This window comes from Neolamprologus multifasciatus, chromosome 22 (genome assembly GCF_963576455.1).
Source record: "Neolamprologus multifasciatus chromosome 22, fNeoMul1.2, whole genome shotgun sequence".
NCBI classification, from domain to species: Eukaryota; Metazoa; Chordata; class Actinopteri; order Cichliformes; family Cichlidae; genus Neolamprologus; species Neolamprologus multifasciatus.
This window is the reverse complement of record NC_140459.1, coordinates 27,841,428-27,862,018: the sequence shown is the minus strand read 5'-3', so window position 1 is coordinate 27,862,018 and position 20,591 is coordinate 27,841,428. Positions and strand designations below refer to the sequence as shown.

The window sequence follows — 20,591 nt, the reverse complement described above, 5'->3', positions numbered from 1 at the left end:
TACTTATCTGTTTCACAAAAAAAGGAAAGTCTGGCAACATAAATTCCTCCATTAAAATCAGTTTTATTTACACAAAGAACCTGTAGAGAGAGAGAGAGAGAGATAGCCTTTATTTGTCAGTTGCAGGTCTTTTGCCCACAACCGAGATGACAGACCTTGCCGACCGTACATACAATACACAAACATCACATTGGGGAGACAGGTCAGGCTAGGTAGCGAGGAAAAAAAACATCGAAATGTGTAACACAAAAGGATAATACAGGAATGCACAGATATCAACACACCATAGCACAATAAACACAGACAAGCAACATGGGAAAGAGTTCCAGTGTGTACATCTGATCTGGGACCGCTGCAATCTTTCGACTGCGCCTCCAACTGACCCGATGTCCACATCAGAGGGGAGGTAAGCGTTGGAGGTGGCGTTGGATCCGGGGTAGGGAGGGTGATGCGTCGGTGAGTGCTTATCAGTATCAGTATATGTATGTGTGTGCGTGTCCATAGTTCAGCTGAGACAGTGTCCTTCGCCCTGCCAGGCTAAGTAAACAGTCTTCCAGCCAACCCAGGTGGCCTTGCATGGAATGGGAAGGAACAGACTAAACACAGTCATTATCAGGGTGTTTTGTTCAGCTCCGGCCTTGCAGCTGGCGCCGAGGGGGTATCCGCATAAGTGATGTTTTTTTTTACTTTAGTGCGAACAGCTCATACGAATTTCAAAGCAGTTCTAAAGTCCAACACTGGTCTCTCAATCTCCTGTTGGAGACCCACGAGCTTCGCCATACTTGCGTTCTGTGATGTTGTCATTTCTTGTGCTCAAGGAGCCAATATCTGAGAACTCACGGCAGTGTGCCTCCCCGAGATGTCATCCAATTTTGCGCCCAGAGATGTTATTCCGGGCTAGCCCTTCCGAGATGTTCCAGTCTGCAGTCAAAGATCTTATTCTGAGTATTCACAGCAGCCGTAGCCTCTCCAAGATCTTATCCGTGCTGACTCAATGAGCCCATTTTGAGAAACTCACGCTTTTCCCATCATTTCAATCCCAGCGGGCAGCCTTGTGGGGGTCTGAACAGCCGGTTCCGCTTTCTTAATTCTTCGATAAGTCAGGGCCAAGCCAGCTCCGATCAGCCAGAACCCTGTTACCATGGTTCCGAATAGGTAGATATCTTCAGCACTCAGGCTCACCCAAGCCCAAACTTCTCGTTGAGAAAGGGGTGTCAATTGCATTTAGGGACCAGTTGATCCAATCCATAATTCCTCTTTTAGGTTTTAGAGAACAGACTGTGAGAGAATGTTCCAGGGAAAATACAAAAAAAACCCACGAGACTAGACAAGGACTCTACTCCTTGGACAGGAACAGTGACATAGCATCGTCAATGTCCTCTATCCTCAGTATGTGGAAAGTTTTAGGATGTCTTCAGCCTGGGAAACATGATTCTCACTGCATCTGTAATCACACAAGCAGCAAACAAATTTAAATGAACATCCATAGAATACATCTGATTTTAGTGTTCATGTCAGCAGCAGCAGCAGCAGCATTTAATCATACAATATGACTGAATTTAAAAAAAAAGGTAGAAAAGACCTGAATCTTTTCAACTGTGCATTAATTTAATATGATTTAATATGCTTATTTAACAAATTGCTACAAACACAGATGGCATTTATATGTCCTTGGATCGTTTAGAGCAATCTTGATTTTTAACAAGGTTTTACGTGTAGGGACAGAGGGGGACATTTAATAACAAAAAAACAAAAACTGGATCATCTATGAAATCAAGTTGAGGTAATGATGATGACTTGGTGAATTTAAGTCAAATAAATACATAAAAAAACCCTGTTCTCCATCAGCTCAGTCTTGAAGGATAAAAACATAACTCACAGTGTGATGAAGCATTCAGAGGATGACACTGCTGATACAAATTTCTAATTTCTGTCTTTCAGAGATTAGAGCAGTGAAAGGCCAATACAGAACTTTTTAAACTTTATCATAAATTGTTTTACTTTATTTTTAAAGTAAAGTCTACATTGTGCCAGATTTAAATGTGGCACAATGCACACATCACAATCCTGCACAAAAGAGCACAGGAAATTTTCATTAAAATACACATTTATCTAAAAACATTTTATTCACTTGTTAAATTTTTTAATAGTCCATTACAGGTTCAAAGATCATGGAATCATTAATCAATTTACCAGATAATGCTATTGTTATTTTTTCCATCATTTCATCTGACATGTTCATTGTGACATCACATGTTTCTTATGACATCAGCATTACTCATCACATTCTATTAGAATTCCTTTGATCTTAAACAGGCTTCCTTTGCTCTGAAATCCATATAGTAACCCAAACCCTACGTCCATTCAGTTATAACCTCACTGAACAGGCAAACAGTTTATACACTTGACTGTAATTTGAGGCACGTTTTGTAGTGAACAAGGAACACAGTTAGTACTGTTGTAAGTAGTAGTAGATTTTAACTTTAGTTAAATTATAAAAATGGCTGAGTCCCCCTCCATTCCCAGTGATGTGATTAAAAAGAATATAAAACTTCGCCAGCAAGTGAGGGAATTCAAAGGTGAAAATGAAAACCTCCGAAAAAACATTGAACTGCTTCTCAAAGAATATGGTTTTTCTAAAAACAAGAAAAAAAGGGAACTACAACTACAAAATGAGAAGCTTTGCTTGGAGAATTCAGACCTGAACTATTGCGTTGCCTATTTGCACTGTGAAAATCAAGCTTTGAGACAACAAGTTCAAGCAAAGGAGAGTGCTTATGAACAAAATGATCAAGAATGGAAAAGTGCTCTGGAGCAACTTAAAAACAACTTAAAAATGCCTTGTAAACACAAAGAGTATGAAATGGAGAAGCTGGCATTGCAGGAAAAAGTTGAAGATCTCCAAACGGACAACCAGGCATTCAGATTAGAAAATGATGCTATAATACAGAGCATGTGTGAGCTGAAACAGAATTTTCAAAAGGAAAAAGATAAAATGAGAAAACAAATCCAGGCTCTCCAAACTGACATCCATAAGGCAAACGCAACCCGGGAAGATTTCGACGATATCATAGAACTGTGTGAGGAATTAAAGCAGAAAAATGAGTCTCTGAACAATCAAAACCAAGACCTGAAACAAGACCTTGAAGCAAAAAACATTGCTGTTCAGGAGGAAGTCAAATCTGTTTTGCGAGGACTCAAATCCATTGACGATGACAGTAACAGAATAACGCAACAAAACAACGCTCTCAAACAGGAAGTCCAGGAGCTTACCCAAAAGTTGGCTGATTGCCAGAAGGAAATGAGACAAAATGAAGAGATTCTGCAAGAAAAAATGCACCGTAAGCATGAAGAGTATGAAATGGAGAAGATAGCATTGCTGCTCAAAGTTGAAGATCTCCAAACAGACAACCAGGCATTCAGATTAGAAAATGATGCTACAATACAGAGCATGTGTGAGCTGAAACAGAATTTTCAAAAGGAAAAAGATAAAATGAGAAAACAAATCCAGGCTCTCCAAACTGACATCCATGAGGCAAACGCAACCCAGGAAGATTTCGAAGATATAGAACTGTGTGAGGAATTAAAGCAGGAAAATGAGTCTCTGAACAATCAAAACCAAGCAATGAAACTAGACATTGAAGCAAAAAACATTGCTGTTCAGGAGGAAGTCAAGGAGCTCAAATCTGTTTTGCGAGGACTCAAATCCTTTGAAGAAGAGAGTAACAGAATAAAGGAACAGGAAGTCCAGGAGCTTACCAAAAAGTTGGCTGATTCTCAGAAGGAAGTGAGACAAAATGAACAGGCTCTGCAAGAAGAAAGGCAAGAGGTGAACCCCATCAAAGTAGTTTTGAGCTCACACCTGAATCCAATGAGTCAACTGAAAAGGAAGAGAGGATCAAAACAAGCGAACCTGGAGGAGAAAAACAAGGACATTCCTACAGAAAGTTCATCTCACATGGAAACTCCTCAAGAGCAGACATTTCAACCCAGGGACGTGGAGGAAAAGGATCAGTGGAGATGGACAACATGGCTTCTACGTGCTGCCTTGCATTTAACATATCCTGACTACATCTATCCCCATTTCTGAAAGGTAGTTTGCAGTAAGTAAGGGGAACTGTGCATTTCTTCCCCACTCCCATCGTTCGACATCCCATGTATATACAACACTACAACTCTTTCCCCTCAAGCCCCATAGACAGTATAGAACAGGGGTGTCCAACTCCAGTCCTCAAGAGCTATTATCCTGCCGCTTTTAGATGCATCCTTGTTCCAACACACCTGAATAAAATGAATGGCTTGTTATCAGGCCTTTGCCAGATTTGATGGCATGCTGAAGAGGCAATCCAACCATTTGATTCAGCTGTTGGAGTAGGGATGCATCTAAAAGCTGCAGGACAGTAGATCTTGAGCCCTGGTATAGAATATAGACTGTATAAAATATTGATATAGCTACAGTAACATCATCCATTGGTCTCTGAAGTCCCATTTTATAGTGTCAAGAGGAGCATTATCACTGTTGCCATCTGGTAGACTTCAGACTGAATGTACACTTAAGTTTCTTCTGTATTGGCTTCATGTTTCCAACGAACAAGCTATGTCCATGTTTTGTACCATCGATGCCCCAACCAGTCGTGGAAGATGGCTGCCCCTTCCTGAGCCTGGTTCTTCCGTAGGTTTCTTCCTGTTAAAAGGGAGTTTTTCCTTCCCGCTGTCGCCAAGTGCTTGCTCAGAGGGGATCGTTAGATTGTTGGGGTTTCTTTTATATTGCAGGGTCTTTACCATGCAATATAAGGTTCCTTGAGGCCACTGGCTATGAATTGGCCTAACTTAGCCAGTGGTCACATTGCATACATAGCTATTTATCAACCATCATTTGCATTCTAGATTCCAAAAGGTGGAATCTGTTGATCTGGACGTAACGTTTTCAGTGGGAGAAATGTTTCCTCACTCATCCAAGTGACTGAAGGAGAATGTTTCTCCCACTGAAAACGCTACGTCCAGATGAACAAATTCCACGTTTTGGGATTTACTTACCTGGATGACTGAGCATGCATCAGTGCATTCTCTATTGTTTTTCCATCTTCTTTGTATGGTTGATTATAAGATTAATGGAGGTTTTCTCCATTTTCTTGAACTCGGTTGGAAACTGTTCTTAGCATGAGCTTTAATTTACATAATTTGCTGATAAAATAAAAAGAAACTTTGAAAGGATTTAACGCTTTGTGCACTTGGATTATTTGATTGTTAGCAAAAGGTTTGGAAATATGCTACTTTAGTGGGATAGTATGTGCTTTTCTTTATCTGTGGTTTTAAGTTTGCACCAAGGTTGTTTTGTACCCTACTTTAGTTGCATTTCTGTATTTCCTTTAAATTAACTTTAGATATTTTAATGTATCCGCTTTAAATTTAAAGCAAAAGGTATCTTGTATGCAGAGATACTCTGTAAAAATAAAAACAAGTTTAAAGATTGGTAAAACCAATGTCAGAAAAGTATTGCAAAATAACTTAAACTAACGATTACATAATTTTTTTCATCACTGTATTCCTTTGGGATAATAAATTAAAAGACAGTTATTTTAGCTTTAAATTCACATGAAATATTGTGTATCTTTAACAGATTCTGTATGTTTTAAGTACAGAATGATGAGATTTTGTGCTCTTTTCAATGTCTTTTAATGAGACACAATAAAAATAAAATTAAAAATGAAACACATGTAGATAGTCAACTTGTGTTTTAATCTAGGTGCAGTTGTAAACAGGTACAGTTTAGGTCAATTGTGAAATGGTGCCCAGGTAGTCTAGCTCATGGCACATACATAGGTGCAATTGCATGAAGCCTCAGGACCAATGTCTTCGTGTAAGGAGGAATGAAATGAACACTGTCAGTCCTTTAGTGGCTTTAGTGACTTGTGCTCACAGTCAAGCACATGCAAATTCTCTGACATTCCCATTCCCCTTCCACTATATATGTTGTGTCCTCCAAACACACAGGCCTGCCCTGCTTGACCATCTCAATCTCTGTCACTTTCGCAAACAAATATTTTAAAGTTGGATCTTGCCTCTGAAGTAAACCTACATCTGGAGGAGCGATAAGATGTAGATCTCCAGATCTACATCTAATGGCTGGTTTTGTTTCATTCTCCGTCCTTGCTGTGCCCCTCAACTTTCCCCTTTCTGCCTTATATAGCTGCCTTATATTTCCAACACCTTTCTCTTTGGGTGCCTTGAAAAGCGCTATATAAATCCAATCCATTATTATTATTATTATTATTATAAGGTGTTGGAAATATAAGGCAGCTTCCTGACAACGTCGCCAGTACCTTGAGCCTTGGTGGTCACCATATTGCATAGTTTAGCTGTACCTTTAACTGGGATCCTTTTGGCTTCCCCACTTTCTTGATCTAGGCTCCTAACTTCAGTAATTCCTGTGGTGTGCTGCACAAGAAATGGAATGATGGGGAAATCATTACCCATAATGACTGCAAATGGTAACTTTTTAGCCAAGACTTCTGACATAACAAAGGTCTGAACCTTGCTGACAGATATACACATGTGCATCTCCATGTATATAGCTTATGCAGGACTTGTCTTCATTCCATTTATCTCGAGGCACCAAAGTGGACAATGCTGACTGAAATCTTTCCCGTTTCTAATGATACTGTAACACACTGACCATTAATCAGAAAAGGGAATGGTAGGAGCTGCTTGCTGAATTGTACACACGGAGGTTGGCCTAGGAACTGTGCAAAAAGAGATGATTTTGTCTCGTTTGTAAGTGGACAAGAATACTGAGTGTAACATAAAACATTACATTTATCTGGTTTGGAGAATCCAGATAATGCACTAAAACAATGTGGGAGAGCAATGACTGTTATGATGCTGTTAACATTAGTTTCTTGCTAATCTTTATCTATATAGGTTTGCAGTGTCAGTGACAAGGAGCATGTTTTCCAAGATTCCCATGATTTCGTTCACACAGTCAGACACAGTCACAGCTCAGTATAAGAAAATGGAGTGTAAGGAATGTAGAACATGCACAAATTAAACAAATAAACAAATGCAGCATCTGTGCACTATATGTCAACAAATGGTGTATATTTGCTATGTGCTGCAAATGGGGAACATACAGACATACATATGCTACAGCCATTATAGTATGATGCTATGATATATTGTAACATAACATTCTAATCCCACATTCCACTCTTTACTCGTTTTAACTGTCAAATGTACAAATAAATTTATCAAAGATTTATCAACACTCATCTAGGAGAAGCTAAGAAACATACACAAACACATACATACACTACAAATATCCATCCAATTTCATCCGCTTATCCAGGGCCGGGTTGTGAGGGCAGCAACTTAAGCAGAGAAGCTCAGACCTCCCTCTACATGGCCACCTCCTCCAAGTGTTCCAGGGGAACACCAAGGTTTTCCCAGGACAGCCAAGAGATATAATCTCTCCAGCATGTGCTGGTTCTGCCTTCTCCCTGTGCTACAACCATTATAGTATGATTAAATCATGCATTTATATGGGAAGACAGCAGTTATATTTTTGAATATATTGCAATATATGCAAACAACACGTATAGGCATATGTTGATTAATATGAAAAAAACATTGATGTGATGAAAACCAGTGCTATAATTTAACATTACACCAGGTACACAACTATTTTGTACTTTGAGAACACCAGGAGAAAGTAGTTTCTCAATTTCAACTAATAACTCATAACTAATGGCTATAGTAATAATTACTAAATCATGCATATGATTTTTTATGTATTAATAATTTACATTTTAAAAGAGCAACTCTCGAGTTTCCATTTGCAAACATCCCTTTGGCAGATTCTTCAGATCTCATGAACGTTTTGACCAAAGAAGGAAAAGAGAAAATCTATTGCTCCCCTCCTTACAAAGACAGAACTAACAGCAAAAAGCATGCTTTCATGAAAATACTGCAAAGATCAAAAACTAAACACTGTATGGCCTGCATTAGTTTTTGTTTATTTCAGATAAGAATACAGACAGAAAGTAAAGTACAGCTCTTCATCTAGGAGCGTTGCATGGGGTAAGGCCAGTCCCCTTGCAGCATGTGATGGTGAGCAGATCCAGTGAATTGTCCCTTTTATACCAGATACAGTGTATAAACCACAGATAAGAATCTGGACTCCTAACTGGTAGCTGTCAGGACTAAAGAAGAAAATCAGCATCTGAGTATACCAATGTTATTTAGCCATCTTAAATCTTCTGACCTTATATGTTCCTTGAAAAAGCCTGCCACTGGCAATTTATGTCATTCCCTACTCTTTTTTTCAAGACAAAGACAGAGTTCAGTAGATATAAGCAGCAGGATAGAGGACAAGTGATCAGTAGGGGAGGAGATCACATGGAAAGGTTGAATGAAAGGCTTTATGAATGTGGCAGGACTCAAGTAAAAGTAAAAAAGTACAGGCTCTGAAATGTACTCAAAGCAAGAAAGTAAAAAGTAGCTCTGTGGAGGACATTTCTATTTTTTTTTTCCTGTTTTAAGTTTTCTTAGTGTACAGGCTGTAATCAGCGGACCTGCTGGTCTTCGTAGATTTACACAACTGAATTCAACCAGATGTCAGCAGATGTTTCATGAGTTGTCCTGGCTGATTTCCGTCCTGACAGTACACTGTTTATGCTGTCTTTATATTAGACACTACGCAGTCGGTATGAGGGTGAAATTCAGTCAGTGAATCCAAGCATCAGACCATAAAACCACAGGCACTGTGCACCACACACTGTTCTTTACTTTAAATCCATCACAGTGCAGCAAACTAACCTGTTTATCCTGCACTCACCTGCAGAGGATTTTCATGCAGCCTTTAAATAGCAGTTAGTCTACCTCAGTTTGATTTGCAGCACATTTCACAATATGGGAAAAAATGTCATGTTACATGAACAGACCCAATATCTGATTTAAAACATAAGGAATTACATGTAAGCTTTAAAATTCCAGTTTCTTAAATCCCATTGAGCAGTCCTTACTTTTATATCTAACCTGTCTTGTACCTCTCCTCTCCTGTCCTGTCTTTCTTATCTTTCGCCATCTCTGAGTGACATTAGCTCTCTTTCTCTCCAGCAGCTGGACCTTTTAGCTAGCAACACACTTTGAGACAAACTGCACACAAGCACTTTGTGTGTTTGCTGATCTTTGTTGAGCTGACAGAAATGCTCCATTTGAAGTTACCTGCCACTTAAAAGAAAGGCTCTCCCTTTATGTTCGCTCCTCTTTTGTAGCACTAGCTAGAGGCTGAAGTACTGCAACTGTCACTTACGGACACCTCTGGTCGTTCCAGTGTTGTGGCAAAAACAACACAAAAAAAACACTTTTAACGCTGACTTTGGCACTATCTCTTTTTAAATCTCCTTTTGTGACTAATAAACGACCAGGATGTGTTTCTGTTTAGGCTCAAATTGGTTTGATATTTCAAGACTCGCACTGACGAAATAATGACTCGACCCAAATACATTAAAGCAAAAATAACAAACCTGTTTTGAAAAAGTGAGCAGTAGAAAGTACAGATACCTGAAAATTGTACTTGAGTACAGTAAGAAAGTATTACTCTGTTACTTCCCACCTCTGGATATATTTAAATAGGAACAATATTTCGTGTCTGCAGCTTACAGTGTATGTTGTCTGGACAAAGAAGGAACGTGTCACCATGGCAACCAAGAAAATAGTTGCATTTTCAACCCAAAGCCACGATTGTTTTCTAAACCTATGTAGATGTTGATACCTAAATCTGACAATTAAACCTATTTTTCATTTATATTGAAAAATAATACAAACGACGTGTGAAAATCATTGACCTTTATATGAGTTATGGGACATAAGCTGCAAAATGATGACACTTTGATGTGGATTTGCGTGTGAGTGTTCTGCGCTTGTTTCATTCTAAAGTTTGAATTTATTTTTGATTCTGTTTCCATGAAAGCCTTTTTTCTTAAACAAGCTTAAGCAGTGAAAATGAGATCTGCCAATGTTTGGACAGGAGATGAAATTTACTCACCGATCCAAGGAATATTCCACAGGTATCCTGCATATCGTTGCAGGATTCCCATCTCTGTTTGTTCAGATGTTTAACCTCACAAGGGATATAGTTTATCGGCTCTGTATATTTAGTTTATGTTTCAATTGCTTATAAACCATCAGAACCACCAAAGACGACGTCTTTATAATTTTCCAATTAAAAGAGAATCTCTGTTGGGTTTGAAAATAACCACACAATTCCTGTTTTATGTTTCCTTTACCTTCAAAGACAGACAAAGAAATCTCATGTGGCTGCTCATCCTGAAAAATCATCGCATGTTATGGTAGGTCAGATTTAGGGCAAATACAATGAGGCAATTTAGTTTTAGATTTAATTAAATGGCTCCTTTTAATGCTGCTATGAGCTGTTTGAACGGTCAGCGTGAATGCCGTCTGTGGGTACAGTGAGATGACAATCGGCTATAAAGAAGTTTCTCCCCTCCTCTTTCTTACCGCTTCTAGAAATAACTTTTTGATACTAATTTGTCACATAGTTGTGTGCACACACAACCCTAGGGAAAAATGATGCCGCTTCCCCCTCCCTCCCCCGAGTCACAGCCCTCCACTGTTCTATAGCCATCCCCATTTAATAAATCACTTGGGGAAAATTATCATGTCTCTGGGGGTAACTTAGACAAGAAATCCCATGCTAGAGTTCCACAAGGGTCACGCTCATACAAGAGTTGTTAAGATTAGCATTTTTTTGTCTTTACACAAGCAATTTTTCACAGGGAACAAAACTGGGCTTCTTCAAATGACTTCCCCTAACGATACACAAGGGGACTCACTGCTTTTACTATCTTTGTTGACACACAACTCGATCCTAATTTCAGATTTTGTTTTTTTGTGTTTTTATTTTTTCCCTCTGTGGGACACTGAGGCCGCCTGTGCATGCATAGACACGGAATAAAACCATCTTTAACTTTCCCAAGAATCCAAGGCACATTCGCTCCTCAGCAGCACAGAAAACAATTGGAGACTTCATCCATTGCCGTGAGCCAGCAGGCGCACTAGTATCACAACATGACTATGAGCTTCTTCACTGTTACATTTTCAAAGGCACTCTTGTTGTGACTGAAGAACACTGCAGGAGAAGAGACAAAGGGGGTCGTCTTACATTTTCTTCCAGCTTCTCTGATTTCTGCATTTTTTCATAAAAGGCTACATTCTCTGTGGTTGCTGCAGCACGCTCTTCCTTCCAGTCATTCTCTTTGTTACATGAAAGTTATGACCTGTTCGTGCATTTTAATATGACACACAACTGAATTTTGTCAGGCAAATGTTAACGCACACTTGGAGAGAGGGACATGGACTGTAACAAAGGTTTCATTTTGCTTAATACAATTAATAGAGGGCTAACAGGAGCACAGTAAACAACTATTGCTTTATCTTGCCTTTTAAACTTTTACTGAAGAGTATCCAGTATCTCCATGTATGAGCATTTTTTAAATTATTAATATATGTATGCTCAATCATTCAGGTGAGTAACTCTCAAAATGTTGATTGTGTTCATCTGGATGTAGCCTTAGTGTTGTCCGAGGGTGTGATGGGGGGTGGTCTGTGGTGCCGCTGCATGGGGGCTTGAAAGTCTGAACTGGGTCCTGTCATGTTGTTGTTGTTAGTAAAGTGTTCAACTGCAAGCTGAAAAGCTGCAGCGGACTGTGTTTGTACAGCAACTGTGTGTTAATAAAGTATGCTACAAAGCATGTACGTGTCATCGGGTTTGCCGTGGATCATTTACGAAGGGCTATTAATGAAATGACAGATAGAAGCTGGGTTTATCTTTTGCACTAGGTCTGAGATGGGAAGCCAGCTGGACACAACTGGGCAACTACTGTGGCTACAAATAAAGTCAGTTGCTTAAAAGTCTGTGGGGAAATGGCCCATGGCTCCCTTTCTCTGTGAACTCTGTAAACAATTTCCTGATGACTTTGTTGGCTCAGTCGCTAGTTTTAGGTCAATTCTATAAATTGGCGGCATTTTAAGAGTCAGAAAAGAGCGTTATTGAAGGTAAGCTCATTGGCCACTTATCAGTCAGAAATCATTAGCCAATCAGCGTGCAGTTTCGCAAGCATTCCACCCCTTGTTCAGATTGAGATTATATTATGAAACTTAACAAAACCAGAGAGTGACTGAATCTGTCTTTTGTGCTGTCTGTGATTACAACTGACTAATTTAATCAGTGTGCTGTCATAGTGTCACACACGCCAGTACTGCTGCATCTCGCTGTTTTCCAAGGAAAACGCTTCTGTTAAAACGTAACGAGTGGAAAGCTCAGATATTTGTGTCGAAATGCAGAGAGAGAAACTTGTCCAAAATATAAACACTGAATTAAACTTCAGATAGCTGAAAATTCTATGTAAGTACAGTAATGAAGTATTTGTACTTCATACAGTAACTTTCCCCCTGAAATTAGTCTGCGATGAGACAAACTTCAACCTCCCGTTGCAGGTGCACAAAGACAAAATCTTAATTCTGGTTTCCAAAAGTTGATTCTGTTCATCTGGACATAGCGTTTTGCGGGAGAAACGTTTCGTCACTCATCCAGGTGACTTCTTCAGTCTCAGCTGACTGCAGGTTTCCCCAATCTTATAAACAGTACATTTGCAAAATGACTGAAACCAACCCTTTCCACACTTTCCAGTGTGTTTCACACATTTGTGGCGATTGTGTGTCCTGTGACCATCTTCAAATGAAAAACCTGGATTTTCTAAGAATGCAATTATTTTAAATCCAGAGAAAAATTTGACTTTTCAAAAGCAATAAAATGTGAAGAGCGCTGGAATGATTGGCAAGAGCTGAACTTGGAGAGAGTCCATCTGGAGAGTTTTGTATCCAGGCTGAATAGCAGCTGGTCTGGTGGAATTTGATATGACTACCATTACCGTGGTCTTGATCTTTAATGAAGGCTTTGTCTTCCTCACAGGCACATGCACAGATCACTTCCAATTCTCCCTCTTCTTTCAATTCCAGAACTTGAGCTGGAAGGTTAGTGAATGTTTAAAAACACAAGTTCAAGGGACATTAAGCCATCTATTTTGAGGTCTGACAGCAGGAGAAATTCTAACAACATCACCAGGTGTTTGGCACAGACCTTCCCATCCCTTTTACAAGTCCCATTTTCACAATGTAGAGCAGCATGTCGGTTAATTAGAGCAGGGATCCAGCAGAAACGTCTGGTGAACAGGAAACATGTTGCTATTATAAATGCGGAAATAACAATGCAGCTTTGTCAGCGTGTCAGATTCACTCCTTAACCTTTGTAGATTAATTTTTTTTCTGGTGCTGTTTGGCTGCGATTGGTGCCATCCTGGATCGCCAAGTGGCTCAAAATGCCGGGAGATGTGTGTGAGGAAGGAGGCCAGACACCTCAGCTCCAGGCCAAATAATTACCAAGCGCTTATGTATTGATCAAAAACCTCTTGCGGGCCTATTATGACTATTTGTTTTATGTTACGGACAAGGAAACCCTCACTGGTTGCCTCAGAGCTCAAACTGAAATATTGGTTTGAATCGTTCTCACAATGCAGGGCTCAGACATGATTTAAAGGATCTGATGTGCATTAAACAAGCGTTTTAAAGCAGCTCAAGGAAAGGCAAACGTGCATTAGGCGCACTATATTTGGTGGCTGAGTGCTACAAGCTGTCCCTACCAGGCTAGTTTCACACTGGATAATTGACAGCACAGATTCTCACTCCCTCGCACTGCCAGGCTGCTGGCTACAGTTCAACATGGGAGATGCTCATTAACATAAGCTGGGAAGGTGCTGTCAGCCAAGTGTTCTGCTGTGAACATTTTTACATTATATAATGTGAACACTGCCCGTTTGTGTGTGTGGACTCTCTGTGGATGGAGTGTAAAGATTACAAGGAAGCAAGAGATGAACTCCCCTGCTTTACAAGACTATTCTACACACTGATCAGCCCCAATGTTCAAGCTTCAGGTGAGTTGAACAGCAGTTTGCATGTTCTCCATGTGTTTCTGCGTGGGTTCTGTGTACTCTGGCTTCCTCCCCCGCAGTCCAACGAGATGCGTGCTAGGTTAATTGGTGTTTCTGAATTGACCGTAGGTGTGAATGTGAGCGTGAGCGTGTCTGTCTCTGTGTGTTAGCCCTGTGACAGATATGGGTTGTACCCTGCCTCTCACCGTATGATAACTGGATAGGCTACCCCGTAGCGTCCCTGAATTTGCTAAGTGGAAGAAAATGGATGGAGAGCAAATTGATTAACAGTGAAAATGTAATATTTTTCTAGGAAGCCTCAGGTCGTGGGACCCACCTATACATAGATGTAGGCCAAATATCGTCACCAACGTTTAGTTGTTTTAGAAGTGACCATATTTAACCAAACGAGTGGTGATGTGGGCATTGAGGAAATACAACCATGCTAACAATTTTCACTAGCTTCGCACACCAATGCACAAGGGATTACCACAAACTGTGGACACATTAAGGGCAGATTTATAACCAAAACAGAAGTACTAGTTCTGTGTTCCTCTGCATTCATTTTGCTTCATGGGCTTCAGTGTATGAGAACCCACCTGGCTTTCTGTGAGTCTCTTCTATCCTTCTGTTCTATCCTCTACACTTATATTAACACTATTCACGATTACCATCCGTTTTCTTAGCAGCTAAATTAAGGGGTATCACTAAATTGCAGGGATGACAGAGACAGACTCTTGAACACATACAGTAAGCTACCTTATGCTGGGCTTACACTGTGCGATTTTTGGCCCATTTTGAGCCGATTTTTGAGTCGTGCGACCGTTTTGGCGATCGGCCCGATTTTGGCCTTCATCGTGCGTCGTGCATCGTGTAGTATACGTGTTGTAACGAGAAGCGATTAACACCTCACGACCAGCTCCCGATCATCAATCGCTTGGTCGCGCGACCGTAGACCATAGAATATCCGCAGGCAAGATACTGATGCATCCATCACACTTAGTGGGTGTAAATTGTTAGACAAAGTGCTCACTATGAATGGTTATATACATATAATATATTCCTTTTGCATTTATGAAGCTTATAAGTAAGTCCAATAAGGAAGTTCTGTAATCACTTATCTCCCTGGTTTCCAGGTTGTTGGACGCTAGCCTATTCTTTACATTACCTCCACTTTTCCACGTTGTCATCCTCAATGCTGACATTGCACTAATGCAGTCATTTTCTTGTCTGAACCAATCAGCCTTTATTCTGTGTAATTTAAATCTCAGTGGTTTTCTGTCACTCAGACTCTCATCCCTCCTCATCCCCATCTCCACCTTACTTCGGTCATTCAGAGCTCCATCCAAGCCCTCATCAACTTCATCACTACCAGTGTCTAGACTACAGGGGGTCCTGCACTAATTAGTATCACCTCAGAAATTCTGCTTTGCTGCAATAGGTCATCGGAGCCTAATCGCCAAACAGCTTAATTGAATTTTGTATCTCAGCAAATCGTGTTCGGTTCTTCCAAATGATCTCTCCTTATTGAGCTGCCGTGCTGACAAATGATCAAACTACGAGTTGCACCGGCAGTTCAGCAGATAGAGGAGTTACAGTAAGATCCGACTTCAGTAGGATATTTCCCTGGAGGCAAATTTTGCCTTTATCATCTCACAGTGCTGTTTTGTTTTTAGCTGTAAATAACAAACCTCACCTTAATCAGCTTCTCTGTCAATTTGTACCAATGTTGTATAGAATCACCTCATTGAACCAGCCTTTACATTAGACTCACTGAAATGTGAATAGTGTGTAGGTATGTGTTGATGTTAGAGACAAGGAGAGAACAAATATGACCCACCTTCTTTTTTTTTTCCACTGCCAACCATGCTATGTGCCTGACTCAGTTGCTATGGCACCATGAAATGAAGAAAGTTTGACAAGATTGCCATACATTTTTAAACCACTTATTGGCATTGCCTCAAAGGTAGCACCTCCTGCTGCCCTCCCCTTCAGCTGCTGTTCAGCCACATCAGTGTCAGGCCCCTGGTTCCCTGGAGGAGGGCTGCCACGGCAGGCCGGTTGGGACTCGGAAGCCTAATTGGGGCCCAAGGATGCCTCCCTCTGCTGCTACAGCTGTGCTGCCGCTGGCTGGTGGTAGGATCAAAACCCCGTGCCTAGCCAGAGGTCAGAGGTTGCTGGGTGGCTGCTCAGCATGCAAAGCCGGAGGAGGTCCTGTCTGTGTCACCAGGCGGATCAGGCAGTGTTGTCCTGCAGTCTGCATGAACTCTGACTGAAGCCCTCAGCTGCTCAGTGTGTCTCTTTCTCTGACTCTGTCTCTAAATGGAGCTGATGTCTGTATGAAGTTTGAAATCTTTCAGTGAAATAAACGTGTAATCATTGATGACTCATTCTGCCTAACTCTGCCTTCATATGAAATAACTATAAGAAAAACTCCATTACAGATTACGCTACAGATTTCTTGTATGTTTGCCAGAAACTTACACTGCATGATTTTAAAATGTTCTAAAAGGTTTAATTGGAGTGAATGCGCAGTGGAAGACTATGTTTTTTTTTTCATTTCAGATTTCTTTTTATACATCAGCTTGGGTTTTGTATGTATATCTATCCATCCACCCCTCCATCCATTCTGCTACACATATCCAAATCAGGCTGGCAGGAGGAAGGCGCTACTTTTTGTTGTATTATTTTAGTTGCTAACAAATACACCTTACTTACCTCTTCCTTTGAATACTTTCTTGTACTTTGTCATTCCACCACCATCTTGGCCATTTCTGTCAGCACTCCAGCTGTACTTTCCCAGTCATCTGTTAACTCTTCCCTACCATCCAGAGCCTTTCTTGAGGTCACGGAAGACTTGAGTAGTCGATCCTTGACTCTACCCATCATTACCCTTTTCTAACCAGTAACTGTATACAACAAAAATAATATTAAAACAATTTCTCTTTAAAGGGGTTATTTTAATAATAACATTCAGTGTTCAACACTATTTAAATTAATTATTAAAGACAGCCTTTGATTAAGAGTTTTTAAGGAATCATTCAATGTAAAAAATGGAACAAACATCATTAATGTACAGTTGGCCTTACAGTGAAATAATCAGGCCATGATCACACGTGTAATGTAGCTTTAGGTCATTGACTTCTTATTTGAACATTACGTAAGCTTCTATTCCTTCTAGCCTATAAGATTAGCTAACTGTAAACCTAACCCTTACTCCCAGTATTTGGCCTATTATTGTTATTGTTGTTGTTATTTTTATTGAACACTTAGATGAATTTAAATGCAATATTACGGTAGGTGTCACGACCGAGGACAGCTTAGATGTCAGAGGGTTAAATATCCTTGTGAATTCAAGTTGTGAGGATTAATGAACACATAAAATCTTCACATCTGTTTGAAGCCAAACTGACAGTTTTAAAGTTAAAACATTTAAATGAATATTATATGTTTTTACCTTTATTAAAAATAATTATAGTACACAATGCACTGTGCATTTTGTGTTTCATTTATCGAGCACTGTTTAATTTCCGTGCATGTAGCATCATACTGCTGCAGTGGTTTCTTTTTCAGTGCAATGGTTTCTTTTTCAGTGCAAACACCTTCTGCTGTCCACCATGCGTACTATAAGGTCAACAGCAACAGGACACCGGCAAAGTCAGCCCAAGGTAGGACTGTACCAGGCTGCTGCTTATTTGTTCACATGTAATTGTGTTAAATGGAGACAACGCACACCAGCAATGCATTTGAACTGATCTGAAGCGCAGTATATTTATGCCACCTCACTGATCTGAGCTTAAAGATGATCGTTTATGCTGTTATGTTCCTTAATGAAATCCATTCTGTCCAAATACTTTTTTTTTTTTTTTAAATTTTGAAATCGGCTCTGATGTTTTTGGAGATGGAAGAATCTAGCAGCCGGTTGTCTCAGCAGCCAAGCTGTCGAGATGAACTGACCAGTGGCTCTGATGTCTGTATCGTTTTCATATGACATAATCCTTAATGGAAAACAACATGTGGTGGTACAGCTGAATTGGACAATTTATTACTGCCATTTTGTCTGTAGATGAAGTTAACTGGCTTTATGTTTTTATTGGAGAGCACAGCGCAGTCTCTCGGTTAAAATCAATGAGGTACTGGAACAGATACACATCTATGGCAGGATGGCTAAATCATTTTTTTTGGACACACTTGTCTTCCAGATAGCTATGTATCTGTTAAGTGTACGTCATTGCCAATCAGTCGAGACTTGGCACAGACTAAGGCCTCATGTATATTTATTAGTTGTTTGTATTCTGTGTAAAGCTTTGGCAGCACACAGGTGCATTGGTTAGCACTAATAAAATCAGGTACAGTGTAATTGAGTGACAACGCTTCTGATTGCTGTTACAGATAATGCACATACCAGTGATCACATACATCATAATCCCATTGGGCTTTCAAAAATAGAAAAGACAATCAGATAGTTACTGGGAAACATCTGTCTTTGTAAACAACATGGATCCATCTAAACCAACAATCAATACCACAATAAACGTGACAGAGTGAAATGAATTTATTGTCGCGCTTTACAGTCGGCGGTTTCTCATAGAGCGAGCTAAGCCTTTCACTTACAGTGCATGATTAGTATATTCACTGCATGAAAGAGAGGGGTGGGATGATTTATTTTTGTTTATTCAAATAAACAGTGTCAGTGCAGCGGTGTATGACAAACACTCAATTGAATTGCTATTGTGATAAACACGTTGCTGCTCAGACACCTTTTTTAAATGAGGCTGGGGAAGCAAATACCAAGTGTTGCAATAACTTCATTTCAGTAGCAAAGGTGTGGATGAACTCAGCGTAACCCCGACAACAGCTGCTTTCTCTGTCCATGCTTTCCACGTGTCGGCAATACGTCAGCTTAAACACTGGAATTATCAAGGAAATTGTCTACGTTTCTGTAACTTAATTACATAGATTTTATATGCAATTCTCATAGAGTGTGTCTGTAATAAATATCTCAAAGTGATTTTTATATTACTGTTAGTGTACAAGTACCCTATAAAAATAAAGTACTACTCTGAAAAGACAACCCACTCTTCTCTGAATCCTCTGTGGTTTTATGTGCCATTTACAGGTTACACCTTTTGCTGGCCTGTGGGGAAAGGCTTTAAACTTGAAAAAAAAAAGCCCTAATGTCTTCTTTAATCTTTACAAAAAAATTGATTAAATAAAAAGTTGATCAGAATCAGTCAAGGATTAAACTTTAAAACAGGAAGAAGAACTTTTGCTTTGGCATGTTATCAACTCAAAGTGTCATTCAAAACACAAATCTTTGTCTCATGGGAGAGTTTACACAATGTCGTCTACTTTGGTTTTAGTTCGGTAAACATCCTTTTATATTCAAATCTTATTGTTTATTATTGTGGAAGAAAACTATGTGAAGATAGTGGATTGGAGATTCAATTGGCAACGACAGTTCTTTGCTGTTTTTTATTATTGATAAAAACTTGTTTACTTACTGGTGGTACACTGTATACAATACTACATATAAAGTTCTGTGGATAAAGGTTGATTGACAGTACAAAGTCAGGCAAAGTTGGCAAATACACTCTTTATAACCTGCTTTGGGTTACACAGTTAAAACCATTGATGCATTTATTCTCATAGCTGTTGCATCAGGGCTTGTGAGATGTTCGTCTGATGCCAATCTGTAACAAGCCAAGAGAAAAATGTATATTCCCTGATACAGATTGATTGCTACAGCCCACACACCCACATTTAAGCCTGTATTATATTCGGTTGTGGACACGGACAGCTGGAGACCCGATGGCCAAATAATCATTATTGTTACCCGAGCAGCGGACTAGTGGGAGCAGAAAGTATAAGACCTGCTTTAGAGACTCTCCAATCAGTTGGCAAGTGGTTGCTGGAGATTTCTGCCAGTCGCTATGTGAAACTGTCACAACATACAGGCATCGGGAAAATTAGCAGTCGACAAAAATTGATCGCAATGAGAGTGTCAGCGCAGCACTCTCTATGTTACTGACCTCATCCAGTATGAAAGGGCAAGGGAGAGAGAAAAGTAGAGTGAGAGAGAGGGAAGGAGAGATCTAGTCACAAGAAGATGTTTGGGATGGAGGAGCAAAGAAGCACAGTCTTGTTTGTGTGTCGATATCCAAAAGATAAAGTTAGAAGATGTTAAAGTTCTGCAGCGCTGATAAGAACAGACTTTGAGCCAGTTAACTTGCTCTGAGCGGCTCTAAGAGCAAGTCAAACTTTGACAAGAACAGGCAACTCATTTAGATGAGGAGAGTCATGGTCCTCACGTGTTACAGTCAGTTTTTATTGCTCAGTCTTGTAAAAACACTGCTGGAGAAGTCAAATATGAATTTTAAACATTATACTGCAGAACTGTTTTGGTTACTATCATGGGCTAGGGATGCACCGATACCGATACTGGTATCGGGGCCGATACTGTAAAATGTGTGTACTCATACTCAGAAAAGTTAACCGATACCATGAACCGATACTAACTTATTTCATTAATCAGAGGGTGGCTTGTCATTTCTGTTGTAGTTTTCTAGATTGGCCACTAGGGGG

At 39.9% G+C, this 20,591-nt stretch overlaps 1 protein-coding gene and 1 long non-coding RNA gene across 2 annotated transcripts in view; both read left to right on the top strand.

Annotated features, from left to right (window-relative positions):
• The window catches only part of LOC146493661 (uncharacterized), a 534,640-nt gene that overhangs the window by 470,830 nt on the left and 43,219 nt on the right, over nucleotides 1-20,591 (top strand). The window lies entirely within an intron of this gene.
• On the top strand, nucleotides 972-5,214 carry LOC146493665 (uncharacterized). The gene has a single exon (XM_085149022.1). The coding sequence runs from the start codon at nucleotides 2,501-2,503 to the stop codon at nucleotides 4,088-4,090; it is 1,590 nt and encodes a 529-aa protein (XP_085005148.1). The 5' UTR covers nucleotides 972-2,500; the 3' UTR covers nucleotides 4,091-5,214.

Bases quoted from the DNA above. Each gene is read 5' to 3' on its own strand.
- LOC146493665 (XM_085149022.1), top strand. From the start codon at position 2,501: ATGGCTGAGTCCCCCTCCATTCCCAGTGATGTGATTAAAAAGAATATA.